The sequence below is a fragment of the Pteronotus mesoamericanus genome, unplaced genomic scaffold (assembly GCF_021234165.1).
Source record: "Pteronotus mesoamericanus isolate MK-2021 breed Mesoamerican mustached bat unplaced genomic scaffold, CSHL_Meso_final contig_438, whole genome shotgun sequence".
In the NCBI taxonomy this organism is placed as follows: Eukaryota; Metazoa; Chordata; class Mammalia; order Chiroptera; family Mormoopidae; genus Pteronotus; species Pteronotus mesoamericanus.
Window position 1 is genome coordinate 798,818 of NW_026555165.1, and position 26,374 is coordinate 825,191.

General features: G+C 55.5%; 1 protein-coding gene across 3 annotated transcripts in view; it reads left to right on the forward strand.

Annotated features, from left to right (window-relative positions):
• Nucleotides 1-4,944: 4,944 nt before the first annotated feature.
• The window catches only part of ACAN (aggrecan), a 42,553-nt gene continuing 21,123 nt past the window's right edge, over nucleotides 4,945-26,374 (forward strand). For all 3 annotated transcript variants that reach the window (XM_054577578.1, XM_054577577.1, XM_054577579.1), the window contains exons 1-3: nucleotides 4,945-5,307; nucleotides 23,347-23,423; nucleotides 25,606-25,989. In XM_054577578.1, the coding sequence (XP_054433553.1) occupies nucleotides 23,354-23,423; nucleotides 25,606-25,989 (454 nt within the window). In that variant the 5' untranslated portion in view covers nucleotides 4,945-5,307; nucleotides 23,347-23,353. The remainder of the gene's footprint in view (nucleotides 5,308-23,346; nucleotides 23,424-25,605; nucleotides 25,990-26,374) is intronic.

The window sequence follows — 26,374 nt, forward strand, 5'->3', positions numbered from 1 at the left end:
TGAGTACAGTGCTTACCATAATTTTTCCTTTTATAAATGGCAAGGTTGTATTGAAAATAGAATCAGCTATGAATTCAGGAGAAAAAAAAATCAAACTGAATCTTTAAGAAACGAGTTTCCTGAAATGTGACCTTCTATGTCTTAAGTGACACAGCACCTTCCTTTCGTGTACGTCATTGTTCCACACGGACCTAGGAGAATTGTAAGTGTTTCATTAACTTATCCCACGTTCTTTATTATTAGAACATTTCCCTCTGAGTTTGTCACTTGCACAGCGTTAAGGTAATAAAACTGCACTTTTCAAATGTTCCACTAGTGCTCAGAAGACTCCACTCCCCAGCCCAGTTTTGTAATAAGAAGGCTTTTCTTTATTATATTTCTATGGCCCTTTGCTTCCAAAAAGGCCCACAATGTTCTCTACACACATTACATATAATATTTATCATTGCCACGCTCCTAAGAGGTATTTTTAGCTTCTTTTACAAAAACCCAGAAAGCAGCACACAGAAGAAAATGTACTCACGCTTAGACATCAAACGGCAGTGGAAGGGGGAGGGAAGAAAATTGATCATCTTGAGCCCGATCATTTGCTACGTGCTGATATCCCATCTCTTATTCCAATTCTCACTACAATTCCACAGGTAGTTCCATTTTACAGGGGAGAAAACTGAGACCCACACATGTTAAGACACTTTCCAAAGGTCCCCAGGCCAGACCTGGGGTTCACATCCCATGCTACTGAACTCACAGGGAACCTCCCATTGCTTGAGATGGACAAGGAGCTCCCCCTTTTTTAATCCTCACCTGAGGACATTTTTTCATTGCTTTTAGAGAGACAGGAAGGGAGAGAGAGAATCACCCATGCGACACAGAAGCATTGATCCATTGCCTCCCATACACTCCTGCGAGTGGTGCGAGACCAGGGATCATATGCACCGGGACTGGTGATCAAACCTGCAACCTAGGCATGTGCCCTGACCAGGAATCAAACCTTGCAACCTTTTGGTTACACAACGACGTTCTAACCAACTGAGTCACACCGGCCAGGGCAACAGGAAGCCCTTTCGTGGTGGCCAGCATGAAAACAGCCTGATGGCTTAAATTGTCCATCAGTTTGGATCTCAACCAAAAGGGTGACGTAGCTCTGAAACTCAACAATCTTGAGCCACACCCCTAGGAATAAAATGCTCACACGGCGAGAGGGAAGAGCTGAAGGGCTTGCAGGCATTCCACTGCGAGGAGAGACCCAAAGGGGTGACATGAGAACCTTCTCGGGCTAAATGAATGCTGTCCTGTAGAAGTTGGGGCAGAAATGTTGTCCCAGAGAGCGGGCTGGACATCTTGCTTGTACAGGGTATTGAATGGATGCTTCAGAGGAATTCTGCAAATACCTGCTTCTGTCCACGTAAGGGACAGAAACAAGCACTCTGTGGTGACACATTTAGATGGCCTGGGAGACTGGTTATAATCTAAGAGTCAGTTCAGTGCTGTGCAGAAACCAGCTTCCAAGATGCTTCCCAGAGACCTCCTTCCCCTGGTGGTCACACCCTCATAGGTCACCTCCCACACCAACTCAGGGCTGGCCCTGTATGACCAATAGAATGTGGTGAAAGTGACAGTGTGTGACTTCTAAAGCCAGGACTTAAAATCACTACAGCTTTCCCTTGGCCTCTCCTACCGCTCACTGTGGTGGAGGCCACCATGCCATGCGGCAGCTCCACGGGCCGGCCCATGTCGGGGACGGAGGCGGCTGGCCAACAACCCACACCAACATGCCAGCCACGGGCATGAGTTGTCTTAGGTCTTGGATCCTCAGGGCTCAGTCAAGCCTTCAGCTCCCTGCAGCTGTAGCTGACAGCTGATTGCAGCCCCATGAGCTAACCCGAGCCAGAGCCCGCTGGCTGAGCTTCTCCCAAATTCCTGACCCATAGAAACCATAAGATATACCACAGACTTGTTTTCAGCCCCTAAGTTTTGGGGTGATGGGTTAGCCAGGCATGATGACTGAAATACGGAGCTGTGACATGTTAGGAAGGCTGTCTCTAGCTTTCTCTTCCAGAACGCAGCCCCAGGCTGAGGGAAGACTCAGAAGCAACACACTAATCAGCTCTGTAGAAGGTCTGCTGCTGAGAGGAACAGCAAACACCTATGACGATCGAATCAGGATCCAAGATGGTCAGAAGTGGTGAAATGAATCCATTAGGACAATTTTTAAGAGAGGCAAAGATAGAGTCCCGCACTTGGATTAGAAAAACCCATTGTACCAGGACAAGCCACGGGAGGGCAAGACGGAGAGGCGGAAAGGGGCCTGTTGTGTTCACTCCCGAATCCACAGTCACGGGCACCAGTAGGTGCTTCTACAAAGGCAGAGAACTGCATAAGCAGAACCACGTGAAAACAGAAACGTGGGCTCAGAAGGAGGTCAAACCCACGGCCATGTCCAAGCAGCGTCTGATACTCCAGTCAGGGGATCGTCGTGGAGAGAATGGCATGCTGTAGAAACAGTTGCCCTCACCATTCTCTAGGAGCCCTTCCCAGCCCTGAGGTTCTCTTCTCTGTAACGTGGTGACTGCATGGGTAGACCCTGCCGCATGGTGCCAGCACAGCGCTCCCCAAACCTCAGCAGGTACGGGCAACGCCTGGCGGACCTTATCACAATGTGGCTTCTGCGTCAGTAGGCCTGGGGCAGGCCTGAGAGTCGGCATTTTTAACAAGCTCTCCGCTGACACTGCTCATTGGTAGACCACACTGTGAGCAGCAAGAGGTTAGCACTTGCCAGGAAAAGGCATTAGGCAACTGTAAAATCTTTGAGTAGAGGAGGGATGACGAGCATCGGAAATACCACATGAGGAACGGGACTCCTGCATTGAACAGGGGAGCGCGCACGTGCCACCCAAGGACTTTGCTTCCCTGAACTCAGCCTTTACAGTGCCCACTTCCCCATCATCTTGGGTTTACTGCAGCCTTTCAAAACCAGCAGCATGGAGGCATGCCAGCGTGCAGCCATCTACTCCCTGGGAGGCCGCTGAGGCTCAGTTTCGGAGTGTGTGCAATGGGAATGAAATTCTCTGCAAGGCCATTGTGTCAAGCAGCGTCTGGCACATCAGAGGGGCCCGTTACATATTTCTTAGCCTCATTACAAAACTAGATGGATGATCAATACACATTCGTTCCCTTCATTATAAAGATTAATGACCTAATTAATATTTGTCCTTGAACTAAACGTCCTGCACTAAGCCTACATGTCCTGGGATGTACGTCGGACATGATCCCATTTTGCTAATGGTGTGGTTTGTTCTCATCAAGAGCATGAAGCAAATATACTAGCATGAGAATCCATGACCCCACCTGTTGGAATCTGAAGGATTTTTTTTCCCCTAGAACGGTCATTCCCCCTAGGCCAGCATTGGGGTAACTAATAAGATTCCGTTCCATTTCTTTGTCTGAGGGGGAAGACTCAGTTTCCCCCTGAGGGCTCTGCTCACCAACATATCAGCATTGCCCAAGGCGCTCCGCTATGTAAAGGCCTGACCAGGGGAAAGGACAGACTCAGGGAGGAAAGGGGTGAAGCCAAGAACCGCCAGCCAATGAAACACCTTGGCCACGGGTGCTGGCACTGGCGGGTGGAGTGGGCAGCATGTCCCCCCCACCCCAGACTTCACTGCTCTGTGCCGAGGGTGGGGGGGGTGTCATGTGGAGGGGTTGAAAGAGGGGGCTCCAGACAATGTGCTGAGCCAGGGCCAGTCCTGCCCCCTGGCAGAGATGACCAGTAAAATACCCACCCAATCCCAGAGTAGTCACCGGGGGGAAACTGAGGCACTGCGGTTCCTTTTAATCAAGGAAGAACTTGGTCTATCATCTCCATAATGCGCACCCCTCAAATATCCCACTTCTTGTTCTTCATTCAGTCCTCACCCAATGAGGGGGTCGATCAGTTTCTGCCACACTGAAGGTGGCCACTAAATCCTAGCTCCAGGCACCTTTCCCCATAAGGACGCCGAAGACCACCCGCCAGCCTGGGTCCCCCCAAAAGTGCTGCGGCTGAGCCAGCAGCCTGTGTAGCAGAGAGAGCATGACCTTGAGTTTGAATTCAGACCCCACCCTGAGTACGCAGCGCCATCGCTCTCTGAGCCCCAGTTTCACGTCTTGGGAGGGAGGCGTTGGAACAGTAACTTCATTGGGAAAATGAAATTAGATATTAACGTATGTTAAGCAACCAGCTCACAGAAGGTGCTCAAAAGCTGTTAGTTCTTTTACTCTTTGGCCCGGAAACAAGATTGGGGCCGGGGGTGGGGATCTCTGAAGCTCCAGGAGGGCTCCTGCTTCCTTGGAGATGCCCTTGGTCTCCTCTTCTGAGTGTCGAAGCCCTGAGGTTGGTTCCCAGCCCCATGGTACCTCCCGCTGCCGCCTAACCTCCTCCTCCTCTCCACGCTCTACCCTGCCAGCCGGCGCACCCCATCTCCAAAACTTTCAGCCACCTCCTCAGGAGGGTCCCTGCGCAACGGAGCCTGCGAGGAGGGGGCCGCGTCTGCCCCGCCTCAGCCGCAGCCCCGGCGCGGGACGCCCGGGCGCCCCGTCCGGCTGCGGCCGCCCGGCCCGCTGGAGGCAGCTGAGCGGATGCAACCCTCCGGCGCCCCTCCGACTGCGGAGCTGCCGACCGCATTGCAGACACCGGCCCTCAGCCCTTCCCGCGCCGCCCGCCTCCCGCGGGCCCGGAGCTGCGGGTCGGCGCCGCGGCGGGAGCGCTCCTCCCGCGCCCTGCGCGCCCGGCGGCTTCCCCCGCGACGCGCCCGCCGGCCCGGAGCCGGGGTCCAGAGAGCGCCAGACGCCTCCGCCCGCCCCTCCCTTGTCGGGTCCCCCGGGGGTGGGGTTTCCCTCGGCGCGCGCCCCCTCCCCGCCCGCCCCGTGTATATGTGTCACCGCGCGCCATGCCCGCTCGCCCGCCCACCTACCTACCTCCCCGCCGCTCCTGAGGGGCTCGCAGAGCTGAGGACGCGCCGCGCTGCTCAAGGTCTCTCTCCGCACCTCGCCGGCCGGCTTCTGACGCGGGTGCCAGGGGACTCCGGGCACCTTTCAGTGTCCCTTCTTCTCTCAGTCAGCCGGGACGCCGCCAGCCAGCCTCCGCCGCTGCGGCCACCGCCTGAAGGGACCTGCGGGCAGGACGCGGGCAGGAGCACGGTGCGCGGCGCCCGCGCAGAGCGTCTCCCCGCGGCGCCGCGAGAACGGGCCTCCCGGGCCCAGGAGCCCCCGCCGCCTCGCTAGGTGTACCGACGGAAGTTCTTGGAGCAGGGAGCGCAACTCTTCAAGGTAACTGTCTCCTTCCCTCCGAGGGAGGCTTGCCCAGGGCGCCCCTCTGCGCTGGTCGCGGCGCTGCCTCAGTCTCCCCACGGGGAGGGGTGTGCCGGGGGCCGCGAACTCACAGCTGTGGAGTCGAGCAAACTTTCTGGCTGCTGCAGACTCGCAGCGAAGGGAGCGCAGAAGGAACAGGCGAGGAGAGTCTCTGGTCCCCTGACTCCCAGCATTAAAGGATAGAGAACAAGGAGCTTGTATGCCTAGTCCGGTGTGTGGAGTCCCGGGGTCCCTGAGAGGAGCCATAGCGGGCAGAGCCGCGGCTTCCGAGTGCGGGAAATGGGGGCTCAACTCTCGCGGTGCTACTGGCGAGCGGGAGGCGCTGTTTCGTCTTCAGCGTTGGGTGCGCGCTGTCCGTGGGGAGGGGGCGCCTAGGCCGCCAGGCTGGGAAATGTACTAAGGGACCGGGGCGGTGCGTCAGGTATACAGCAGGTGCCTGAGAGAGGCACCGAGAACCCTTCGGGACCCACTTCCTTGGCCATTTGGCCTAGTCCAGGGAGCCACGGGGCACCTGGAAAGCTGGAAGGAACCGGCAGAGCTGCCCGCAAGGAGACCTGAGCAGTGCTCTGAATCTGCCACCAAGAAGGTGCATTTCTCAGGGAAGAGCAGGAGAGATGAGGACACGAGGCCCAGGGCAGTTTTTCCATCCCTGGGTTCTTCTGCGGAGGAAGCCAGTGATGGCAGAGCGGGAACCCTAGCGTTGAGTGGGTGGCTGTCAATATGTCAACACACCCACATCCCAGGCCAGAACAAACTCTGGCGGTGGGATTGTCTCCTGTTGGGAGATCGGATCCAACCCAAACTTTTCCATCGTCCTCTTCCTTGCAGTCGTGAGCGGGATTCTGGTGGGATTCTTCCAGGGTTTGGCCCATAAGGATCTCAGGTCCCTGCGTTTGGGTTGATGCGTAAATTCCCGTTCTATGGGGGTGGCTACCAGGAGGAAGAGAAGGAAGGTGGAAAGCTGAATTGGTTTAGTGTGGGGTTTCTGATCCTGGACGCTGTAGTGGGTGGGTGTCCGACAGTGTCAGAGACCCTGGACCTTGGACACACACCCATCTCATCTCATGATGAGGGAAAGGGAACCCAGAAACGTGTGATGACTTTCTAACCGTCGCCCTGTGACTTAGGGGCAACCCCGATTTAAGAGGGCAAAAGGCTGGGCTTCAATCCTTGTCTCTCTTCCTTGCCCTCTGGGTTGCTGAGGAGAAGGAGCCGGGCCCTGCCCTTCGGCAAGGGGTTTCGGAGGCGCCGTGAACATGCGCGTCGGAGTGTTGGCCTATGAATCACTGAGCAGGGGAAGACACTGCCCAGGAATGGCAGGGCAATGGGGGAGGAAACTCCAAGGCTTGTTGGGCGTGGTGGAGTGAGATGGGGGAGAATGTTTCTAACCTGAAAGAAAAAATTGCAAATCCAAAGACCTCTCACGTTTAAAAAGTTTTGGATGAAGAAAGCATCAAAAGAAAATACCTCTCAGAGAAATGTCGGGAATTCCTCCAGTTACACAGTATTGTGTTTAAATTAGATGCATTCATGGGCAGTTTCTAGAGCGGCACTGATAGGCTCATTCAGTCTCTGGTATCTACTGAGCGCCACCTAGGTGGCCGGCTCTGCTCAGCGCTGGCCCCCGCCCGGTCTCAGTGAACAGTAGCCTTGCGGTGACCCAAGCAAAGCGCGCAGCATGTAGTACCTGCTGCCACCAGGCAAGTACTCAATAACTGTTCGATGTTACTAATATTATGTAAAAGGTTTTCTTTTCCTGTAATTTTCAAGGAAAAGCATGCTTAAATTGGGATTCTTTAGTATGGGAAAGCACTCTGGCCAAGGCAGGAATAAATAATATGGGCGGACGGGGGTAGGGGGGATCATGGAAATGTTATTACTTATTTGGCTGCGCTCTCTGTGGGCTTGAGTGGTGAGATCCTGCAGCGCCTGGCATGAGCCGCACCTGACCCATACTGTGCTCCTGTTTGCTATCTCACACATACCTGCCTGCTGAAATGGGGCAATCGTCATCCTCACATGCCCAGAACAGCCTGTCCAGCTCCCAGGCGGAGAGAGAGCTCCAAGGGAGGGCTCACCTCCCCAGACGGCGGGGAAGAGCCCCGAGAATAAACAGCCTGTCTGTTGAGTCAGATCTGGGGTCGGATCCCAGCTGGGCCACTTACCTGCTACAAGAGTTGGGTGGTGTTACTTAGCTACCCCGTGACTCAGCTTCCTCTTCTCTTAAAAGGAGAGGAAACCCGAGGATTGAAAGACATAATGTGGGCATCTTGTCAGCAGGAACCACAAATCTCTAATTCCTTTCTTCTAACGGTTCCTAGGCCCCCTTGGGGTCACCAATTGTAAATTCAGGATGGTACCAGTTTTGACTCTTCTTTTCGTAAGAGATTGTGTGTCCCAGCATTTGGGGCAGATTTTTTTCGCGATGCCTCCTAAAACCTGGTCCCTTCCAAGGCCCTTCTTTTTGGACATTAGGAGGACCTCAGCTGAGCCAGGGGAAGCCGGCAGGCCCCCCGGTGGAAGTGTCACTTGTAGTCCGTCTCTGCCCCCACAGGAACTGCTAACTCCAGATTTGTCCCTTGCAGGTTGGGAAACCAATTTAGTGGGGTTTTATCACACAGGAGAGCATAATCTCACAGGGCCACCCATGTAGTAAGGATAAGGATTGTTTCTGGAAACTCTTATCTCTGTTATATATTTTGCAGTCCTATGTCAGTGTGTGTATGTTTCTAATACATATGTGCATACACACATATATACAAATTTGCCGTTTGTAGAATGTGTTTCTTACTGCCGGTTGTGGTCAAGAACGTTGAAGAGACATTGATCCTCATGATGTTTCTGTCTCTGAGAAATTCCTGCCTCGTGGCTCCAGGTGGTAGGCACTGCGCTAACACCTGGGCTGGACCCTTACCTGTCTTGGGAGTGAAGGCAGTCAGGGGTGATGGGGAGTTGGAGGGAGAGGACCCAGAATCAGGGGAGAAGCGAGGTGTGGCGGACAGGCCTGCTTGCAAGTGGAGCAGGGGAGGGGACAGAGCTAAGGGGCTGCCCTGGGGAAGGGGGCAGTGGGTGCAACCCATCTTGGAAACGGGAGCGTCACGGGCTGTCCTTGGCCATTGGCCATGCTGAGCCCCGATGGAAGCTTCACTGCCACCCTCCTTCCTTAAGGAAGCCCAGCTCGACAGGGCTGTCTCTGTGGCATCTCCTCCAGGGGTGGCTGCTCTCCGTCCCCCAGACACGACAGGACACCTCCGTCCCTGCGAGGGGGTCTGAGCCCCGGGGCACAGCTGAAGATGAGTTGGCGAGAACGGGCTGCTGGAGGGGTAGGCAAGGGGAGGACCAGAGAGAGGGGGCATGTGTAGGGAACGGTAAAACGCTTCCTTTCTTCAAAAGTTGAATCCAGGGCAAGAACGGAAACGGTGGAGTTTGCTTTTAAAAACTCAGAGCCTCCTTGTGAGCAGCTGGATGTGTGTGTGTGTGTCTGTGTGTGTGTGTGCGTGTGCGTGTGCGCGCGTGGGGAGGGCGGGCCCTGCGGGCTGGCCTGGGCCTGCGAGAGGTGACTTTGCTCCCTCTCAATGGCCTTACAGTGTGTCCTAAAGAAGCTTTTTGTTAAGCTCATGAATAGGTGAGTTTGGGGTGTGCGATGCTGGGCATCACGATTGGGATATTTGGTTACCTTTGAGGTTACATGTTTTTCCTTCTAAGACACACACCCAAAAAAAGAAGCCACCCCTCCTGCACAGGGTTGCTTTTCGCCAGGGCGGGGGTGGGGGGCGGTGCATTGCGCAGCACTTGACTGTCTCTCAGTGACTGACTTGAGTTGAAGGGCAAGAACAAGGAGAAGCTCAGGAGGACTGGGCAGATCTGCAGTGTCTGGCCTGGGAGGCGGCCCCTTCTTGGCCCCTGGACTCTGGGCCTCTGGGCCTCTGGCCCTCTGAGGGGCAGCATGGCCAGCCCCAGACCCCAAACGTCCAGGGCCCTCAGGGCCTGTGATGACCCTCATTTGAGAGCACAGAGAGGACCGAGGCCCAGAAAGGAGAGGCGATATGACTCAGACCAGCCCAGAGCAGGGTGGTGAGGATCTAGGTCAGAACCGAGGCCCTCAGGCCTTCATCTGAAACATACCATGTCCATGGATATCATTCGCTCAGGCACTGCACTAGGTGTGGGCAACAGCAGTGAATGAAATGGTTCCCTCTTCCTGCCCTCCAGCTGCTCCCGGTCTAATATGGGGAAATCAGGCTATAACTAACTTGACCCTGACCCCTTATTTCTACAAAGCAGTGATTCTCAACTGCAGAGCTGTTTTTCCTCCCAGGGAACGTTTGGCCATGTCTAGAGATATTTTTGTTGTCACCAAGGGAGAGAGGTGATGCTATTGGCATCTAGTGGGTAGAAACCAGGGGTGCTGCTAAATAATTATAATACACCAGACAGCATCTTCCCTGCAACAGGAGAGGCTTATTTGGCCCAAAAGGTCAATGGGGCCAAGGTTGAGAAATCCCGCTCCAGACCTTCATTTAGTCATTGGGCCCGGCCACGCAATGAAGAGGGGACAACCCAAAAAGAAAAGAAAAAACAAAAAAAAACAAAACACGCTGAGACGACAGTGGTAAAGTGGGAAGAACTCGGATTGGCGGCCCAGATCTAGGTCGAAACCCCAGCTGTGGGCTCTTTTCTGACCCTCAGTTTCTGCATCTGTGAAATGGGGCTGCAGATGATTGAGAGGGTTCAAGACAGAGCGAACGAAGGACCTGGCATGAAGGAGGCCTGTGTGAAAATAGCAGCTGTGACTTTTTGTGTGTGTGAGGCTTCTAAAGGTCCTGCGATGGAAAATTACAGCATCAGCAGGTGTGAGAATATGATTGCGAGGCCAAAGGAAGTTGCTGGTTGGGGCCCGGTTGCCATAGTGATGGCATACGTTTGGGGGGTGCAGGTCAGCACCCGTCCCCACACACGGGTCCCAGCAGGGGGTGAGGAGAGGGGAAGGGTCTGTTCAGTGGGTATGCCCTGGGAGGAGCTCTGGAGTTGGAGCCACATGGCCTGGGCACTGACTGCTGTGTGACATGGGGAAGCTGCTGTACCTCTCTGAGCCGTGGGCTCCTTGTCTGTAGCATGGAGATACTAAGGTCTGCCCTCACAGGTCAAGATCCAGCAGGGAATTACTGTCCAGGAAGATACCTTGTGGGGGGCCCCTGTGAAGCCTAAGCATGAACCTTTTGTATCTAGAGTGAACAGTACGTAATCCAGTGCGAATGAATGAATGAATGAACGAATGAATGGATCATCACACTATAAAATCCCTTTCAATTCTTGATAAGGAGAGTACCAACAATACCCAGATGGGCAGTTCTCCACTATGCCACTCCTGCATCCCAGGCAAGCCAAAAGCCAGGACCTCTGGTTCCCTCTGTGTGCCCAAGTCAGGTTACAGCGCCAGGCAACAGCGCCCTCTAGAGGCCACTGCAGATATAGCAATTAAGTTGTGGCAGCCCCAAGGCGGGATCCATTGGGGAGTAAGAGGTAGAGGTAGGACCTCAGAAATCAGGAAGGCCAAACTGCTGGAAAGAAGACCACATCAGGATCAGGAACTCGGAGACGTCTCTCACTGGATGAACATCAGGGAATACCTCCGTCCTATCTGTAAAATAGGCCCATTGGTCCACCACCCGGAGTTGAAGTCACAATAAATGAAAGCCTAAACTGAAAGCCACTCACCGAAGGGGTGGGTTTGGGAAATTGCCACTTTTTCCCGAGCCTCCTTAAGATCATGAAGGACAAGAGCAGAATGGGGACTCGGGACACTGCAATCACCCCCCTCCTTCCCCAGGCAGACAAGGAGAGGGGCAGCTCTTGGACTGGGGCAAGTCTCCTCCCTCCATGTCCCCGGTCACATTCAGACCAGCAAAAGGACGCACCAGATCACAGATAGCTGTTCCGTCCCGTGCGCGTCCACAGATCACAGCCTGTCCACAGAACCCAACCGTGGGCAGATTTTTCCTGGGGCCACCCGTTGTCCACCCTTGGGTCACCTTCTGGCTCTGTCCCTCCAGGGACACAGAGCTGGTTTCAGGTCTGCTTTGGGGGAGAAAGCCCTTCACGAGAGAAATGTCCAAGGCAAGGGGGAGGCCTGCGTCCCATCTCCCACAGAAAATCCGGGCTTGCTTGTCCTTGCCTCCACCCTGGGCCATGTATAAGGGCATGTTCGCCAGCACAGCCTGGACCTTGGCCTGACCCTCCCCCCACACTCCCCTCCCCAACCCGGTGCTCCCCTCCCCCACCACCAAGTCCCATCACTTTGACCTCATATCCAGATGGCTCAGGGGAACACCTGGATTATAGGATGACTCAGGGATATAGTGGGTTTGTCAGCTTTCCAAGACTGAAAAAAGGGGCCTGGAGCTTGCCATCAGAGGTAGCCTTCCGTCCCCAGAACCAGATGCATTTAAGGAGCTTTTGAAAAACAGGGATGCCTGAGCCCTAATATGCCCCGCCCCCAGAGTGCTTGACTGGGGGCAGAGATAGGAATCTGTGCTTTTCAAAATCAATCCCGGGTACTTTGAATGCAGTTTAGCTTCTGAGCCCCTCAGTTAAAGCCCAAAACTATTCCTCTGGGTGCAGTGTGTTCTAAGCCCCTCCCTCTAGCCCTGTCTCTGGGGGTCCCTTGCCAGGTTTTCTCTGCAGGCAAAACTATAGCCACAGCCACTAGTTTGTCCTTTCAGGGAGTAAGAAGGTCAAAGTCTGCTTCCCGGTCTCCTCTGTCATGCCTGAGACGAGGCTCTGCTTCCTTAATATAGTTGTCCTTGACCCTGGACTGAAGTACATTTCTCTGGAGAGGCAGATGAAGCCAGGCCGGCGTTCCCAAAAGTGGGTGCCACAAAACCTTTTTTGCAGAGGTGGTCTGTAGACATTGCATGTCAAAAGGGTCTCATCCCCACGGGTTAAAGAGAATGAGATGAGTCCCTTCCCTGCAGCTCATCCCAGTTTGCTGGTGGATGTTTGAATCTCCAGCAAGACTTTCCCGTTGAACTTGACCGGGAACTCTCCTTTCCTAGAGCAGATTGAGGGACTCCCGGAGTCTACAGAGATGCTGATCTAGGCAGTCAGCCAGGCCTGATCCTGCAGCAGGAATGGGGCTCTGCACCAGGGCCGACGAGGAAAGGGGGACCCCACCAGGTAGGGGTTCAAACCCCAAATCTCAAACACAGCCACTGCCCCGGCAGGCCCTCTGCCCTCCTGTGCAAGGCTGGGCCCAAGCTGTCGTTTGCCACTTCCCACCTGCCGCCTTCCTTTTAGAGGCTGGCCTGCTGGATGCTCATTTCCATTACATTGTTTCCTGGATTTTTTTCACGGAAAGAGCAGCAGAGTGCTCATTGTGGTTGACTTGGTTGAGGGGGGCGTTGCTCCTCAGCTGAGTCCTGCTCTGGACAAGGTCCTTCTCCAAGCCTGGCTGCCCCCCTGCACAGGCTTCCCCCTCACACACCCTGCAGTGGGCCCTGGGCCTAACCCTGCACACTCTCCTTGTGCCAATCTCCTGGAAGCCTCCATGCCTGGCACCCCCCGGGGCGAAGGCTGCCCCCAGAGCTGAGCAAAGAGGTGCCCTGTCCTCACCACTCCATCCATGAGCGTCACCCCCACCCCAAGCTCACCCAGCCAGCCCGGGGGGTTCTTCATCCTTCCCCACGGGCCACCAAGGCTCCTTCAGGCAGCCTCATTCTGGGGTTCCCACGCCCTCCCCGAGCCCGCCCTGCAGTGGCTTCTGCGGTCCCTTCCTTCCTCAGTGTTTTAGCAGAGCAGCTCCCCATGCTTGGATTGTCTCCGCACCCCTTCCTGAGGGAGAAGAGGTTGGGGTGGGAGCCACTTTGCGAGCCAAGGAAGGTCCTAGCCCGGGCTTAGAGCTTTGGCCTCTGGCTGTCCCCTTGCCCCCTGAAGCCCTTCCCTCCCCCCCTTCTCTCTGGTGACTCCATCTGTTGTCCCAGTGCCCTGAGGGTGCCAGGGGGTTGCCCACAACGGCCAGTAAGACTTGCGTGCCCCAGGTGAGGTTCTGGCACCAGTTCAGATGCTGGAAAACGATAACTAAGTCCCCCGTACGTAGTCACTGCAAGTACCGGAGGACTGACCAGCCCTCGGAGCATGCGGCGGCCCGTGAGGGTCATTGCGTAGCCCTGCTCGGCCCCCTGGGACTGCAGAGGCCCTCGGCGGGCCTGAGATGTGGCCCTGGACTCTGACAGGAAAGCCCTGTCCCCTTCACTGGCCCACAGGCCCTCCGAAGCGGGTCTCCCCTGCCCTCAGCATCCTCACCCTCCCCCCACCTGCCACCCTCAGCCACTGGCCACTTCGCTTCCACCTCAGGGCCTCCCCTGCCTGGGGGCTCTTCCCACAAGGCTTTGCACGGCTGCCTTCTGCTCATGCAGGCCCAGCTGTCACCTCCTAAGGGAGGCCTTTCTCGACCCCCCAATTTACAGAAGATAAACACCCCCACCCCCACGACACAGCAGCCCTTTGTCACATTTTCATTGTAGCTTCTCACTCCTTCTTTTTAAAAAATGTTTATTGATTGGTTTGAGACAAAGAGAGGAAAGGAGAGAGAGAGAGAAACATCAATTTGTGTTTCCACTTATCTATGCATTCATTGGCCGACTCTTGTACGTGCCCTGATCAGGGATCGAACCTGCAATCATGACATATTGGGACAGCGTTCTGACAGCTTCCCAGCCGGGGCTGCTTATCACTCTCTCAAAGTGCCTGACGGGTTGGTTTCCTTGGCCCCGGCTGTTCCCTCCCCAGTCCCGCCCAAACAAGGGGTGCATCAGCCAGGAGCCCTGTGTGTCTTCATCATTTCCCATCTCTAACACCAAAAAGATGCTTAGCACACAGTAGGTGCTCAGTAAAAGTCTGCTGACCATACAAATAACTTCAGTCTGGGTCTTTTCAAACCATGCTCCAGGGAGTCGGGGGTCGGGGGAGGGGGTCTGATAGAATCTCAGCCTTGCAGGGGACAGTCACACCACCAGGAGAGCGGACAGGGAACTGGGGACGGGCCAGAGACAGGTGGAAAGGGAGGAAACAGAACTGGGAGAACCATCATGTTGTGCGATATTCGCAGCCCTTCCCCAGGGCTCTGGAAGAAGCCAGGAGCCAGAGGGACCTGGGAGGGGCTCAGAAACCGGGCTCTTGGGGGTTTCAGCCTTGCTCTCTGGCGCCGAGGTGCCTCGGTGCTTTGAGTCCAACGTGGAAGCTAAGCCCATCCCTGTGAAGACTCCTTCTGTAGTGCACCCCCCACCAATGTCTGCCGACCGCACCCATGCTTTATAGCTGGCGCCACAGATTGTCCTGACAGGCGCCCCCTCTGCACCTACCCCCCCACCCCCCGCCCCAGCAAGGGCGAACTGGTGACTGCTTTTAGAGTCACGCTGACCTGGGTTTGAATTCTGTCTCTGAACAGGCTGCGGCACCCTGGTGGGCACAGTCTCCCTGGGGAGGCAGGCGAATGCTGCAGGCTGCAGGGGATCCTGCTGTGATGGCAGAGGGTACACACGCTGGGGATGGGGGCACTTCCCGGAGGAGGGGTCCGCGGGCAGCGGCCGTGGAGATTCGGCTTCCTCCTGACACACACCTCAGATCACTTCCCGAAGCCTTGAGAGCCTCCCCATCGCCTAGAGAATGGAGCCAGTCTCCTTAGCCTGATCGCGGAGGCTCTTCCGGATCTGGCCCAGCCTAGTCTCTGACTTGATTTGATCCCACACCCGTCGGCTCTGCTCCTTTCTCCAGGCCTTTGTGCATGCGATTCCTCCTTCCGAGAGTGCCTGCAATGTCCCTGTCTGTCAAGGCTCAGATCAAAGGCCACCTCCTCCTGAAAGTTCTCCCAGGTGCCCCACACAGGAGCAACTTCTGCATCCTCTCAGCTTCGGGGACACTCTTATTGACAGGCTCCCCTTCTACCGCAGGATTGATTCACACACCTCACCTCCTGTCCCCCGCAGTGAGCCCCAGGGGTGGATTCACACGGGGCCAGCCTAGGGTCCCGCTCTGCCCCTACTGCAGAGTTTTCCACGTGGTCGGAGTTGGGCAGAGCAAAGGAGGGAGGAGGGAAAGGCAAGAAGTGCTTGGAGCTTCTCCAGATGAGAAGCAATTATTCCTTCCCCGTGAGGGCCAAAAAAGAATGCTCTGCTCCTCGGAGTACACAGCCCGAGAAGGGACGGCAGTGTCACTGAAGGATGGCCATGGCGTGAAGAGGCCTTGCCCACTGTCCACGAAGCCAGCACCGGACCATCCTAGGCAGGACACTCCGGCCTGACAGAGCAGGGACAGCGCCATTTCAGGAGGTTTCTGAGACTCCCCTCTGGTGCAGAAATTCATAGGATTCCCAGAACCCAGCAGAGCTGTTACACGCACAGCTGCACTTTACAGCAGCCAAGGGAGAGAGCTCAAGATCTGCAAAGGAAAAAGGCACGGAGGGCAGAGTCCAAGAGCCAGCAAGCCCAGAGCCTCCGGTCTGCCTTCCCCGGGAGTCCTGCGGATGGCGCTCACGGGTGTTAGGACACCCACGGAGTGTTGCCCACCGGGGACGTTCACCTGCGCCTTGCCATTGTCATGGATTGTCAAGGGCGGCTGGCCACCCAGACATGGTGACCTTGGTCTCCAGTGCGTCCCGAGGTCAAGTCAATACCACATGGCCCAAGACCTATACCCTAAATTACACTGTTAGCATAGACTACGCAGCATGGCCCAAGGCTCCCCAGGTAAATAAGAGCTTAGAATTTACCTGCTGGAAGCTGGGTCCAGCTCCCATTGGTTTTCAAGAGAAACATGACCCAAAAGGATCTATGTGGCTGTTTTCTATGATATCTTTCCCAGACCCGAAATCAGCGCAAGCAGACGAGGGTGAAAAGAATGAGGTTTAACTCCAAATAACCCATTTTTCTCTCTTACTTTGGTCCTGGACTAAACTCCAAGAACCTGGGCATCTGCCCCAAAAGGTTAAGAGATTGGACCAGTCGCCCCCTGTTGCGTCCAGGCGCCCGGCCCACCACTTTGCCCAGGAATTCAGCTGGGACCCCCAAACACCTGATGGCCCTTTCTGGCGAGCGGTCATTTCCACCAGGACCCTCAGCGTCCAAAAACCTTTACTGACGATTATTTCTGAAGCCTGAGTTCAGTTCCCACCCAGGGAGGCCACGGAGGAGCCCGCTGCGTCGGCAGCCCCTCCCCGAATTCCTGCAGGAAGGCGTTCTCTGCCCTGCCAGGTTGGCGGTCAGCGCTGAGCAGAAGAAACTTAGCTCTTGGCCCAAGATCCCCGCCCCAGGAAAGGTGCTGTGCCCGATGGAAAGTTTGGGCTGAAAGGCACTCCTTTCCAAAATCCCAGGTCCGCTATTTACACAACGTCTGAAATTAATTCGAGAAACCCTCCAAGTGCCCGGGCTGGAACGGAAGGCTGAGAACAGGAAGGGGCGGGTCCCAAGCAACGGGGTTTTTTCCACAAAGAGAACAGGGCAAAGCTAATGTCCCCAGTGAGTGACTCAGGCACCGTTTTCATGCCACGTACCTTTCCACTTCAGGCTGGTTTCACTGGGAATTTGCCGTTGAGATCAGGGAGCGGGGGGATTCGTGGGGAAAGCCTGGTGGCGTCACGCTGAATTCTTCCCTCCTGTGCCCGGCCTTGTCCAGGCGTAACTTCAGGGCCAGCGATGGCTGCAGCCACTCCCTCCCCCCCACACACACACACTTAGGAAGCACCATCCCCGACCAGCCCTCCTTCCCCCGCTTCTGGACTCAGCCTCACTTCCGGCGCCTTGGAAGTGCAGCCTTGCTCAGGTGCCAGCATGGCTCTGAGTCCTGTTTTGTCCCTGGGGCTGTCTCTGCTTTGCCCATCCTGCCTGCTCCTGGTCCCTAAAACCACTAAATTTACTCTGGCTGTAAGAGGCTCGTTGTTGCCTAGAGATTGGGGTGGCTGTCCTCACTCAGCGACAACAGAGACGCTCTGAGAGTGACAAGCCTTGTGTCATTGGAGAGATCAGTGGTAGCTCTAGGATCTTACCTTGCAGTCCACAATTTCACTTGAGCCCGCGTCCTGTGTACGCCCAGGCCTGCGGCGAATGCAGGAGTCACTAAGCTGGGAGCGGGGGTGCCTGTTGTTGGCTGTTGTAGACCAAATGACTGTCCACAGGGGACAGTGTTTAAATGAGATCTAGGAGCAATTAATAGGAATAGAGAATCAATTCTATGAAAAAAGACAGAGAGAAAGAGAGAGGAGATGAGAAAGAGGAGGAAGGGGGAGAGAAGAGAAAGAGAAGAAAATACAAAAAAGAGGATTAGCACCCACAAAAGTGACCACTAGGTTCCTGGGGGTGAAGCCTGTGTTATGATTCCATTTCACAGATGGGAAAACTGAGGGCTCGTGAGTATCCCTGTGACTTAGGACAGAGGGAGAACTGGAATCAGCTCCCTGGCTCCACCGCCCCCCCCCCGCCCCCACCACCCACCATGTCTGCTTACAATATGTGGAAAATCAGCATGCGCAGTTGGGGTCTCTCTGGCCAGCTGTCCTTGGCTTGGGATCCCCGCACCTTTCCCTCCTCTGGGTTTAAAATCCCACCTCAGGCACGTGTGCTACGGCTTTCCTGCACAGGCGTAAGGACAAGAGACACTGTCAGGAGCTTGGTCTGCAGAGAAGTGAGGTGCTGGAGGCTGATGGCTGGGGGAATGCGTGACCTTGGTCCTTTCCAATCCCTCCCCAAAGGCGGAAGTCATTTGGTTACTGGCAAATCTTGCTGGTCAGCCAGGGCACCGAATTCCGAGGTCTGCCCCTCCATCCCATGCATAGATGGGCAAATACCATTTTCTGTTGTTCCAGGCACTGTGCAAGGTGACACAGGAGGGTGTTTTTTGGGGGGGGAGGTCTTTTTTTTTTTTTTTTTTTTTGCTTAAGGCTTGAGTTTCAGCCTTGAGGAGGTCACAGCCTGCGTGATGCACCTGGGGCAGGATAAACTGTAGAAGCGGCCACAGGAGAGCTGAGCCAAGGGGCAGGGCCCGCTGAGGCCTCCTGGAGGACCCAGGAGACTGTGGGGTCAGGGCAGGGTGAGAGCTTATGTTCACTTACCCGGCAACCATTGGCTGCATCTGCAGGGACGTGGCAGGGTCAGGCTGGACCCCAGAGGATGGCATGGAGGCGGGCACAGCCCACCCCACCCTGCTCTGAGGCTGGCAAACAGGGTCAGCTCCGATGCCCCCTGGGACCCACTGGAAGGTGAGGCTTTGTGGGGCAGAAGAAGAGAGGTACCCGTTATCCTTCCCCTGTGCTTTTTCTTTATTTCCTATTAGCGCTTCCAGTACTGTGCTGGTAAGCCTACTCTCAAAAAGGGTGGGAAACAAAGCCCTTGTTTTCAGTGTTGACTTCCATGGTACATGTACCCCCAGCAATTTCCACCAACGTGACATCACTGAACACACAGTTGGGAAGAGATGTTTAAAACGGGCTCCAGAGAGCCGCTGGGGCAAACCTGTCCCAGCACAGCTTTGGTTCCGGGGGACGGGGAAGGGAAGACCTCGGTTGTCACACCGCTGGGCTGCCCGTGGACTGCATCCTTCCTGGAGTCACCTGCTACACCGACATGCTGCAGGAATCAATACAGCCATGCACATCACAAGCAAGCAGTATACGTCTGTCTCTCGCTGAGATGTACTGAGTGCAGAACAGGAAGGGGCGACCTCAGGCCCTGGCCACGTAGCTCAGTTGGTTAGAGCATCATCCCGATACACCAAGGTTGCAGGTCGAGCCCCCATCAGGGCACCTAAAGGAATCAACCAATGAAGCCATGAGGAAGTAGAACAACAAAATTGATCTCTCTCTCTCAAAAAAACAAAAACAAAAACAAAAACAATGGGCTACCTCAGAGGGCTGTGCACCTCCTAGGTGCTCAGCAAATGTGAGCCTCCAGGCTGACCCCTCCTCCCTCGGAGGCCTGGAGTTGAAGGAAATGATTTCTGAGGTGCTTAGACTTCCCACCTGTCCATTCACTCAGCAGGTGTTTCCCGAGGCCTCTCACTGTGCCGGGGGCCAGGGAGACAGTGAAGAGCAAAACAGGGAGGGTAGCTGCCCCGCAGAATTCCCAAACACGGGCTTGTGATAGCCAGGCCCCTAGAGCCGGTTCTGGTCCTGGCTCCCTCTGCAACTCCCTGTGTGGCCTTGAGCAAATCACTTAACTTCTCTGGGCCTCCGTTTCTTGCCCTGTAGAAGGAAGGAGTCAGGTGTGGTGTTCACTCAAGTCCATCCAAGCTTGACCCTCTGTGGCCCCGGGGAGGGAGGAGAGGTCTGGAAGAGCTGAAGGAACTGGGAGTGTCTTCACGGGGGAACAGCAAAGGGGAGAGCAGAGTGGGCCCCTGCAGATCTGCCACGAGTCTCAGGAAAGAGCAGCGGGCATGCGTGGTGTGGTCGCTGCGGGCAGACGTGCAGGGTGAAAAGCACATTGGGGGCAGGTCGTTTTGATTCCTTCTGGGAAGACCGTGAGCACAGTGAGAGCTGCCCAGCCTTGGCCTGGGCCCCCGCGGGAAAGGAGGGGCACCTCCTCCCCGAGCAGAGGCCAAAGACCTCAGCGGCGTGGGCAGGATCCCTGGCAGGGAGGATGTGACAGTAAAACCCCAGAGTCATCAGTTCTGAAGGATCTGGGGGGTGGGGAGTCATTTGGGCCACCGCGTTACATGGAAAAAGCAAACAGGACACAAAAAGATGACAACTCGGTGAAACATGCGTGAACGCCGTGGGAAAAAAAGAGCAGGCAAACCATCAAAACGCAAATAGTGGTTGGATTGAGATTGCGGATGACAGTGACTGGTTTTCTCTACGTCCCCAATGTTCGGTAGTGTGGCGACGTCATTTTTGAAACAGAGGCTGTTTTATTCTTTATGGGACGTCATTTCCTCCGGCCCCCATCCCAGGACGAGGAGCCTCCCGACAGCTGCTGAACTCTCTCCGGTCCCCACCTTCGGAGCAGGGAGGAAACTGGCGTGGAGGGATGCCTGCTGAGTGCCAGACCCTGCGCCAGGGACCCAGCCAGAGACACAGTCCCCGCCCTCAACGAGGGCTCTGACTGGCACCGTGTCTCGCCCAGGCTTTGAACCAGCCACAGGGGTGGGACTTGTATTATTAAAGCAGTTAAGTGGCTGAGCCAGAACCAGGACCTGGGCCTGGGGGTCGTCACTGTGCTTGAAGAGGAATTCAAAGCAAGCGGTGAGCCGCACATTCGGTCCCATAATTTGATGGAATAAAGGCCGAGGCTCGGGCCCGGCGGGCAGCTGTGGGACAGGGTCTGGCTAATGGGAAGGTGAAGGGTTTCCCTGCCTGACTCTCCCTCTCTCTCTCCCGGTCACGCACGCACACACCAGCCTTCACCCAGCAGCATTCGCTTCCTGCCCACCCTCCCCAGCCCTTCTTTCGCTTCATTTCAGGCGCCCCCTTCCGCCTCCCTCTTCCCCAGGTACACAGTCTCCTCACCACCACCTGACTCTGCTCCCGTGGAGAAAGGCCTCCCTGTTGACGGGGCTGGCAAAGTCCGTGTCCTCACATAAAAGCCTCACTGAGTCCTGGAGACACTTGGAACCCAGACAGAATGGAATTTCTCCCTATTTTCTTTACAGCTAAGAAAACACACACAAACACAAGAGCATATTTATTGCAATATTTCTATCCTGAAGTTTGTCTTTAAAAAAAAAAAAGAAGAAGAAGAAGAAATAAAATGAGTTTTTCTGCTCACTCCGCTCCCCACCCCAAATCCCTTTTCATTTCTGGTGGAGGAGAACAGGGAGAAAAACAGAGCAGACCTAAGCCCCACAGAGAACCACAGCATCCTGGACAATGTTGCGCTTGTTCAGAGACTGAGGAAAGAAACAGAACTCCGAAAACATACACAAAACGTCCCAGGGAAGGGTGTTCTGAGGGAAGAAGGACAGGCAAGCCTTGTGTCTGGACACGGAATCCCCCAGGCTCTGGGACCAGAGGAGCCCACAAGTCTAGCCCCCTCCCCGGAGCGGAGGGACGCTTTGCCCTCTGAGCCTTCCAGGGCCGACCCCGCAGCTGTGAGTGGTCATGCTGGGCCTGAAAGACAACTCACAGAGCCAGGACCTGGAGCCCCCGATTATTTTTGAAGGCAGCATCTAAGGAGGAAAGTCCCCAAGGAGAAGCAGGGGTTTGCTTCTCAGCCCTCTGGGGTTCTCCGGACTTCCTGCGTGTGAGGGAGACACCCCATGTACTCATCTCTGTGCCCCTAGCAGCACCTGCACGTGTGGCCCTTTCACCGCCCAGGTGACATGTGTATGTAGAATGAAGGATTGTGGTGGAAAGGTCTCTCAAAACAAGAGGCAAGAGTCACCCAAGCAGGTCTTGGGCCCCACCCACCTCTCCCCCATGCATTTCTGGGATGGGAGCCCCAGGCTGGGTGGGATGCATCAGCCCCAGCTAATAGTGACTGCACCCACAGCGACACCTGCTGGGCTATAGGACTCTGGCAGAGCCAAGGTCGGGGAAGCCAGGGCCACAGCCTCAGCGGAGGGTTACTCCATTCTCATCTTTAGTTCCAGATCCACCATGATGCAAACATGTCTTAACCAACACCAACTGCTCAAAGATTGCAGAGGAGGGTGGGGGAGGTGCCAATGCAAGTCCATCCAAGAGAACAACCAGGAAACATCATCGGGCACATGTCATAGAAGTGCAAGTCCCAGGGACCTACAGGAGGCCTGCTCCATCTCGGCTGCACCGCTAGAGCTTTCTGGGAAGCTTTCCAAATGCCTGAGGACCAGGGGATGTGCACATGCAGCCGCGGTTGAGAACCGTCCCTCTGCTTCATCTCCTGTGATTCAGTTGGGCTTTTTTCGGGTGTACCTGCACCCGTCCATTTGGGGTCGGGGTCCCCATTGTGCAGCAGATGCCCTTTACGTCATGGTTGTCACAGATTTGTCAACTTAATGTGACAGTTTTCCAGCAGATGACAATGGGAAGGCTAGTTTGTCTGATTCACATGAAGTCGGTGTTCGGGCCAGCAGGCGGGGTCCATGGCTTTCGTTTCTCAGCTGGATGCTCATCTGTCATCCACAGCCTCCCCAGAGCTCCCTCGGTGGGCACCCGTCCCTTGACCTGAGCCTGGCCCGTGAATCTTGCCCGGAACCTTGGAGCATTCTTCATTGTAAAACACAAGAGATTCCTGGATTTGAAGTTGGTGGCAGGTCCAGATTTCACCAGGGAGGTTGGCTATGTCGCTTCTCTGGGCCTGAGGGTTGTCCAGAGAGACAGAACCAGTCGGATGTGCGTGTGTATATATAGAAAGAGATGTATTCTAAGGAATTGTTTAGCATGATGATGAAGACATCCAATACCTGGAGACCCGGGAGAGCAGGGTGTGCTTCTGGCTTGAGTCTGCAGGCTTGAGATCCAGGAAGAGCCAATGTTTCCGTCTGAGTCCAAAGGCAATTTGAAGGTCACCAGGCAAGAGGAATTATCCCTTTTGGGGGGAGGTTCAGTCTTATGGTTGTAGTCAGGCCTTCAACTGATTGGACGAGGCCCACCCACATGAGCAGAGCAATCTGCTTTAGTCAGGCTACCAATTCCAGTGTTACCCTCACCCAAAAGGCCCCTCCCCGGCACACCCAGAATAATCTGACACACTGTCTGAGCACCCCCTGGCTCAGGCAGGCTCTGAGAAAATCAGCCATCGCAAGGGTCCTTTGGGATGGAGGCTTTGTTGGTTGGAAGATGGGAAGTTCCTTAGAAAAGGTGAGGGGACGGGGCAGCCAGCCTCACACCTGTCATTAAGCCAGGAAATTTGTGAAGGTTTTGTGAAGAGAAGATTCTTGGAAAAGACATCCCTTGAACCACACGCAACCCCCTTATCGCAAAGTGATTTCATATTCTTGGGCGTGAAGTTTACCACCCGGTGTCATGTGTCACCTTCCTCGATGTCACTGCACGGGAACCCCCCAGTAACACTTCTGCCTTCCCTCTTCCAGGTGAACTATGACCACTTTACTCTTGGTGTTTGTGACTCTGAGGGTCATCGCCGCAGCCGTCACGGTAGAAGTTCCAGGTGAGGACACTCCCGCGCAGGTTTCCCATAGCCCAGCGGGTGCTGAGGGCTGGGTTCCACGTTCCAGCTGCTGAACCTGGTGCTGCTGGTCCCAGGGATGGAATCGTCACTTCCCCAGCCTTTTCCTGGCCCTTCCCTTTTCTGTCAAAGGCGAGCATAACCGCGGTGGTCGAGCACCTGTACGGTGAGCACACACGCATGCATCCCAGAGCCCCTAGGACAGACAGTAGGAGGCAGGGAGGAGCTCCTGGCAGGCGCCCACCTTCCCAACGTCCTCTCCACGGATTCCACCTACAGCTGCCACATACTGAGCCTGGGGTTGGGGCAGGCCCTTGACAAGCCCAAAGAGGAAAGCCTGCCAGGGAAGGACCGGCTGGAGCATCTGAGAAAATTGCCTGAGAAACAGTTGGGAAGAAGCCCCAGCTGACCACACAGGTCCTTGTCATTCTTGGCAGACCATCCTCGGATGTCCCTGCCTGGTCTCTTGCACGTGGCAGGTACCAGGTAGACCTCTGATCATCAAGCTCTGAGCCAAACGAACAAATTCTCCACTCACCCTAAAGTGAGCAGGATCTTGCTTAGACCCAGGTAGGGAGGCCTCTGTTCATGGACATCCAGACCAATGCCCCGCCTTTAGACCACGCTCTGGGCATGCAGGACACCCAGAACTCCCCGCCCAAGTGGACCCGCGCCACTTCCAGGCTCACCCGGGTCTCTTCTCTAGGTCCACCAACTATGGGGGATCATGCCCCTGGTGTGAGCCACCCCTAGACCCGAGGGAGAGGTTAAGAGGTGGCTGTTTGTATGGGGTGCAGTCGGAGCTGGGAGGTGAGGCCGGGATTAACACAGCCCCCGCCCAGGGCAGAACAGCGGTGGGAAAAGAAGGGGCCCGGGTCCCCTCCCCCCACCTGGATACCACATCCCGGCGCCAAACTCTAAGGGATCCAAGAACTCTACCTTTGCATCTGGCTTTTCATTTTGAAAAGTATCCTTGTCAAATAGGAAAAGAGGAGATATTTTATTTAACAGTCTGTTAGCTCGATTTATAACCCTTACGTGTTTAGGCACAGGGTATCTGACGGCCTCCCTTTGCCCTCTTGCTCCGGGACCCGCAAATACCTGCCCCTGGCTGTGACCTGCGGTGGTTCGCCCAGTCCCCGAAGGCTGGTCGAGAGCTTTCAGGACAGTAGAGCTGGGCGCTGCTGCCGCCTTCAGCTCCTCCGGGAAGATGACCACCTGGGAGCCCATGCTGGGCTGTGGTGCGTTCAAAGGGAGGTTTTGTGGAAGGGCCTGGTGGCGACTGCCCAGGACATCAGAAGGTTAGGGCTGGCCCCCAGACATTCCTGGCTCCCCCTTCCTTGCCCTGTTACGAACCTACCACCCACAAATACCTGAAACATTTCTATGTGCGACCTGCAACCTCGCCTGCACAAAGGGTCTCCTGAGCCGATGACTCACCGTGAAAGGTGCCATTTTTTTTCAAAAGCTATTTCTTCCCCATTCCAGGAAGACCTTCACCTCTAACAGCATTTGGTAAACCACCGCGTCTTCCCTGTGAATGCCCTCTATGAATTTTTATAGAGTCTGATCACACCACACCCCCACCCTGTCTGACTCTTTGCAGACTTAAAGGTCTGACCTTCTCTGGTGCTTCTCCAACGAGGCCCCCAATTCCTCAACAGCGGGAGAGAATGACTTGTCCTCCAGCAAAGCCAGGGTGAAGCCCAAAGCAAACCTCATTCCGTGGGGCCCATCTCTGAAGTTTTGTCTCTTGGCTTTAAAAGTTTTGTGGATATTTTTTCTTCCCCATAATAATCTTTCTTCCCCCAAATGATTATTCCCCAAGTCTGTGAGTCAAGCTGCCACCCCAGGAAGATGGGGCCTGTGTATCCAATGGCGTGGCATCCCCTAGAGCACCTTAGTTTGGGAACCCCGAGAGGTGGTCGCGACTCTGGAGTTCCCCCGCCCTCCCCAGCAACCCCCTCTGGCTCCGTAGCCCCTGTCTTGTGGTGCAGGCACCAGGGGCCTTGAGGAACACTGTTCTGGAAAGGGTGTCACGAGGATTCCTGGGAATTCCATGTGACGCAGGAGTGTCCCCAACACAGACACCCAGGCTCGTTGGATTCTGCCAGGGAGGCTGGGTGGTCCTCTCCAGGCACTAACAAGTCTGCCTCCCCTGCAGACCCTGACAACTCGCTGAGCGTCAGCATCCCTGAGCCGTCGCCACTGCGGGTCCTCCTGGGGACCTCCCTCACCATCCCCTGCTATTTCATCGACCCCATGCACCCTGTGACCACCGCCCCCTCCACCGCCCCCCTCGCCCCGAGAATCAAGTGGAGCCGCATTTCCAAGGAGAAGGAGGTGGTTCTGCTGGTGGCCACGGAAGGACAGGTGCGGGTCAACAGTGCCTACCAGGACAAGGTCTCGCTGCCCAACTACCCGGCCATCCCCAGCGACGCCACCTTGGAAATCCAGAACCTGCGCTCCAACGACTCGGGGGTCTACCGCTGCGAGGTCATGCACGGCATCGAGGACAGCGAGGCCACCGTGGAGGTCGTGGTGAAAGGTGAGACCCCGCCCCCGACCCAGGGATCCTGGTTCATCTCTGGAAAGAACCAAATAGCATCTTCCCCGGGGGGGACCCAGACTGGCTGGCTCTCCAATCCCAAACCCGCCCCTGCCCGTGTGCACCTCAACCAACTTACTCAATGTCGGTTGTAACAGAGAGCTGGCGATAACATTCTTTCTGGACTTGGCGGGGAATAAACACTTCCTGGCCACGGTCACATGCAGGTGACAGTTGGTGCTTTGCGGCGACCCTGTGATTGCAGGGCCCTTGTGCTCACCCCTGTGGAACAGACCAGCAGTCTGAGGTTGAGTGACTTGCCTGGAGTGTCCTGGAACTGAGTCAGGGCAGCCTCCTGGCTCTTTCGCCAGGGGTCTTCGCCCTC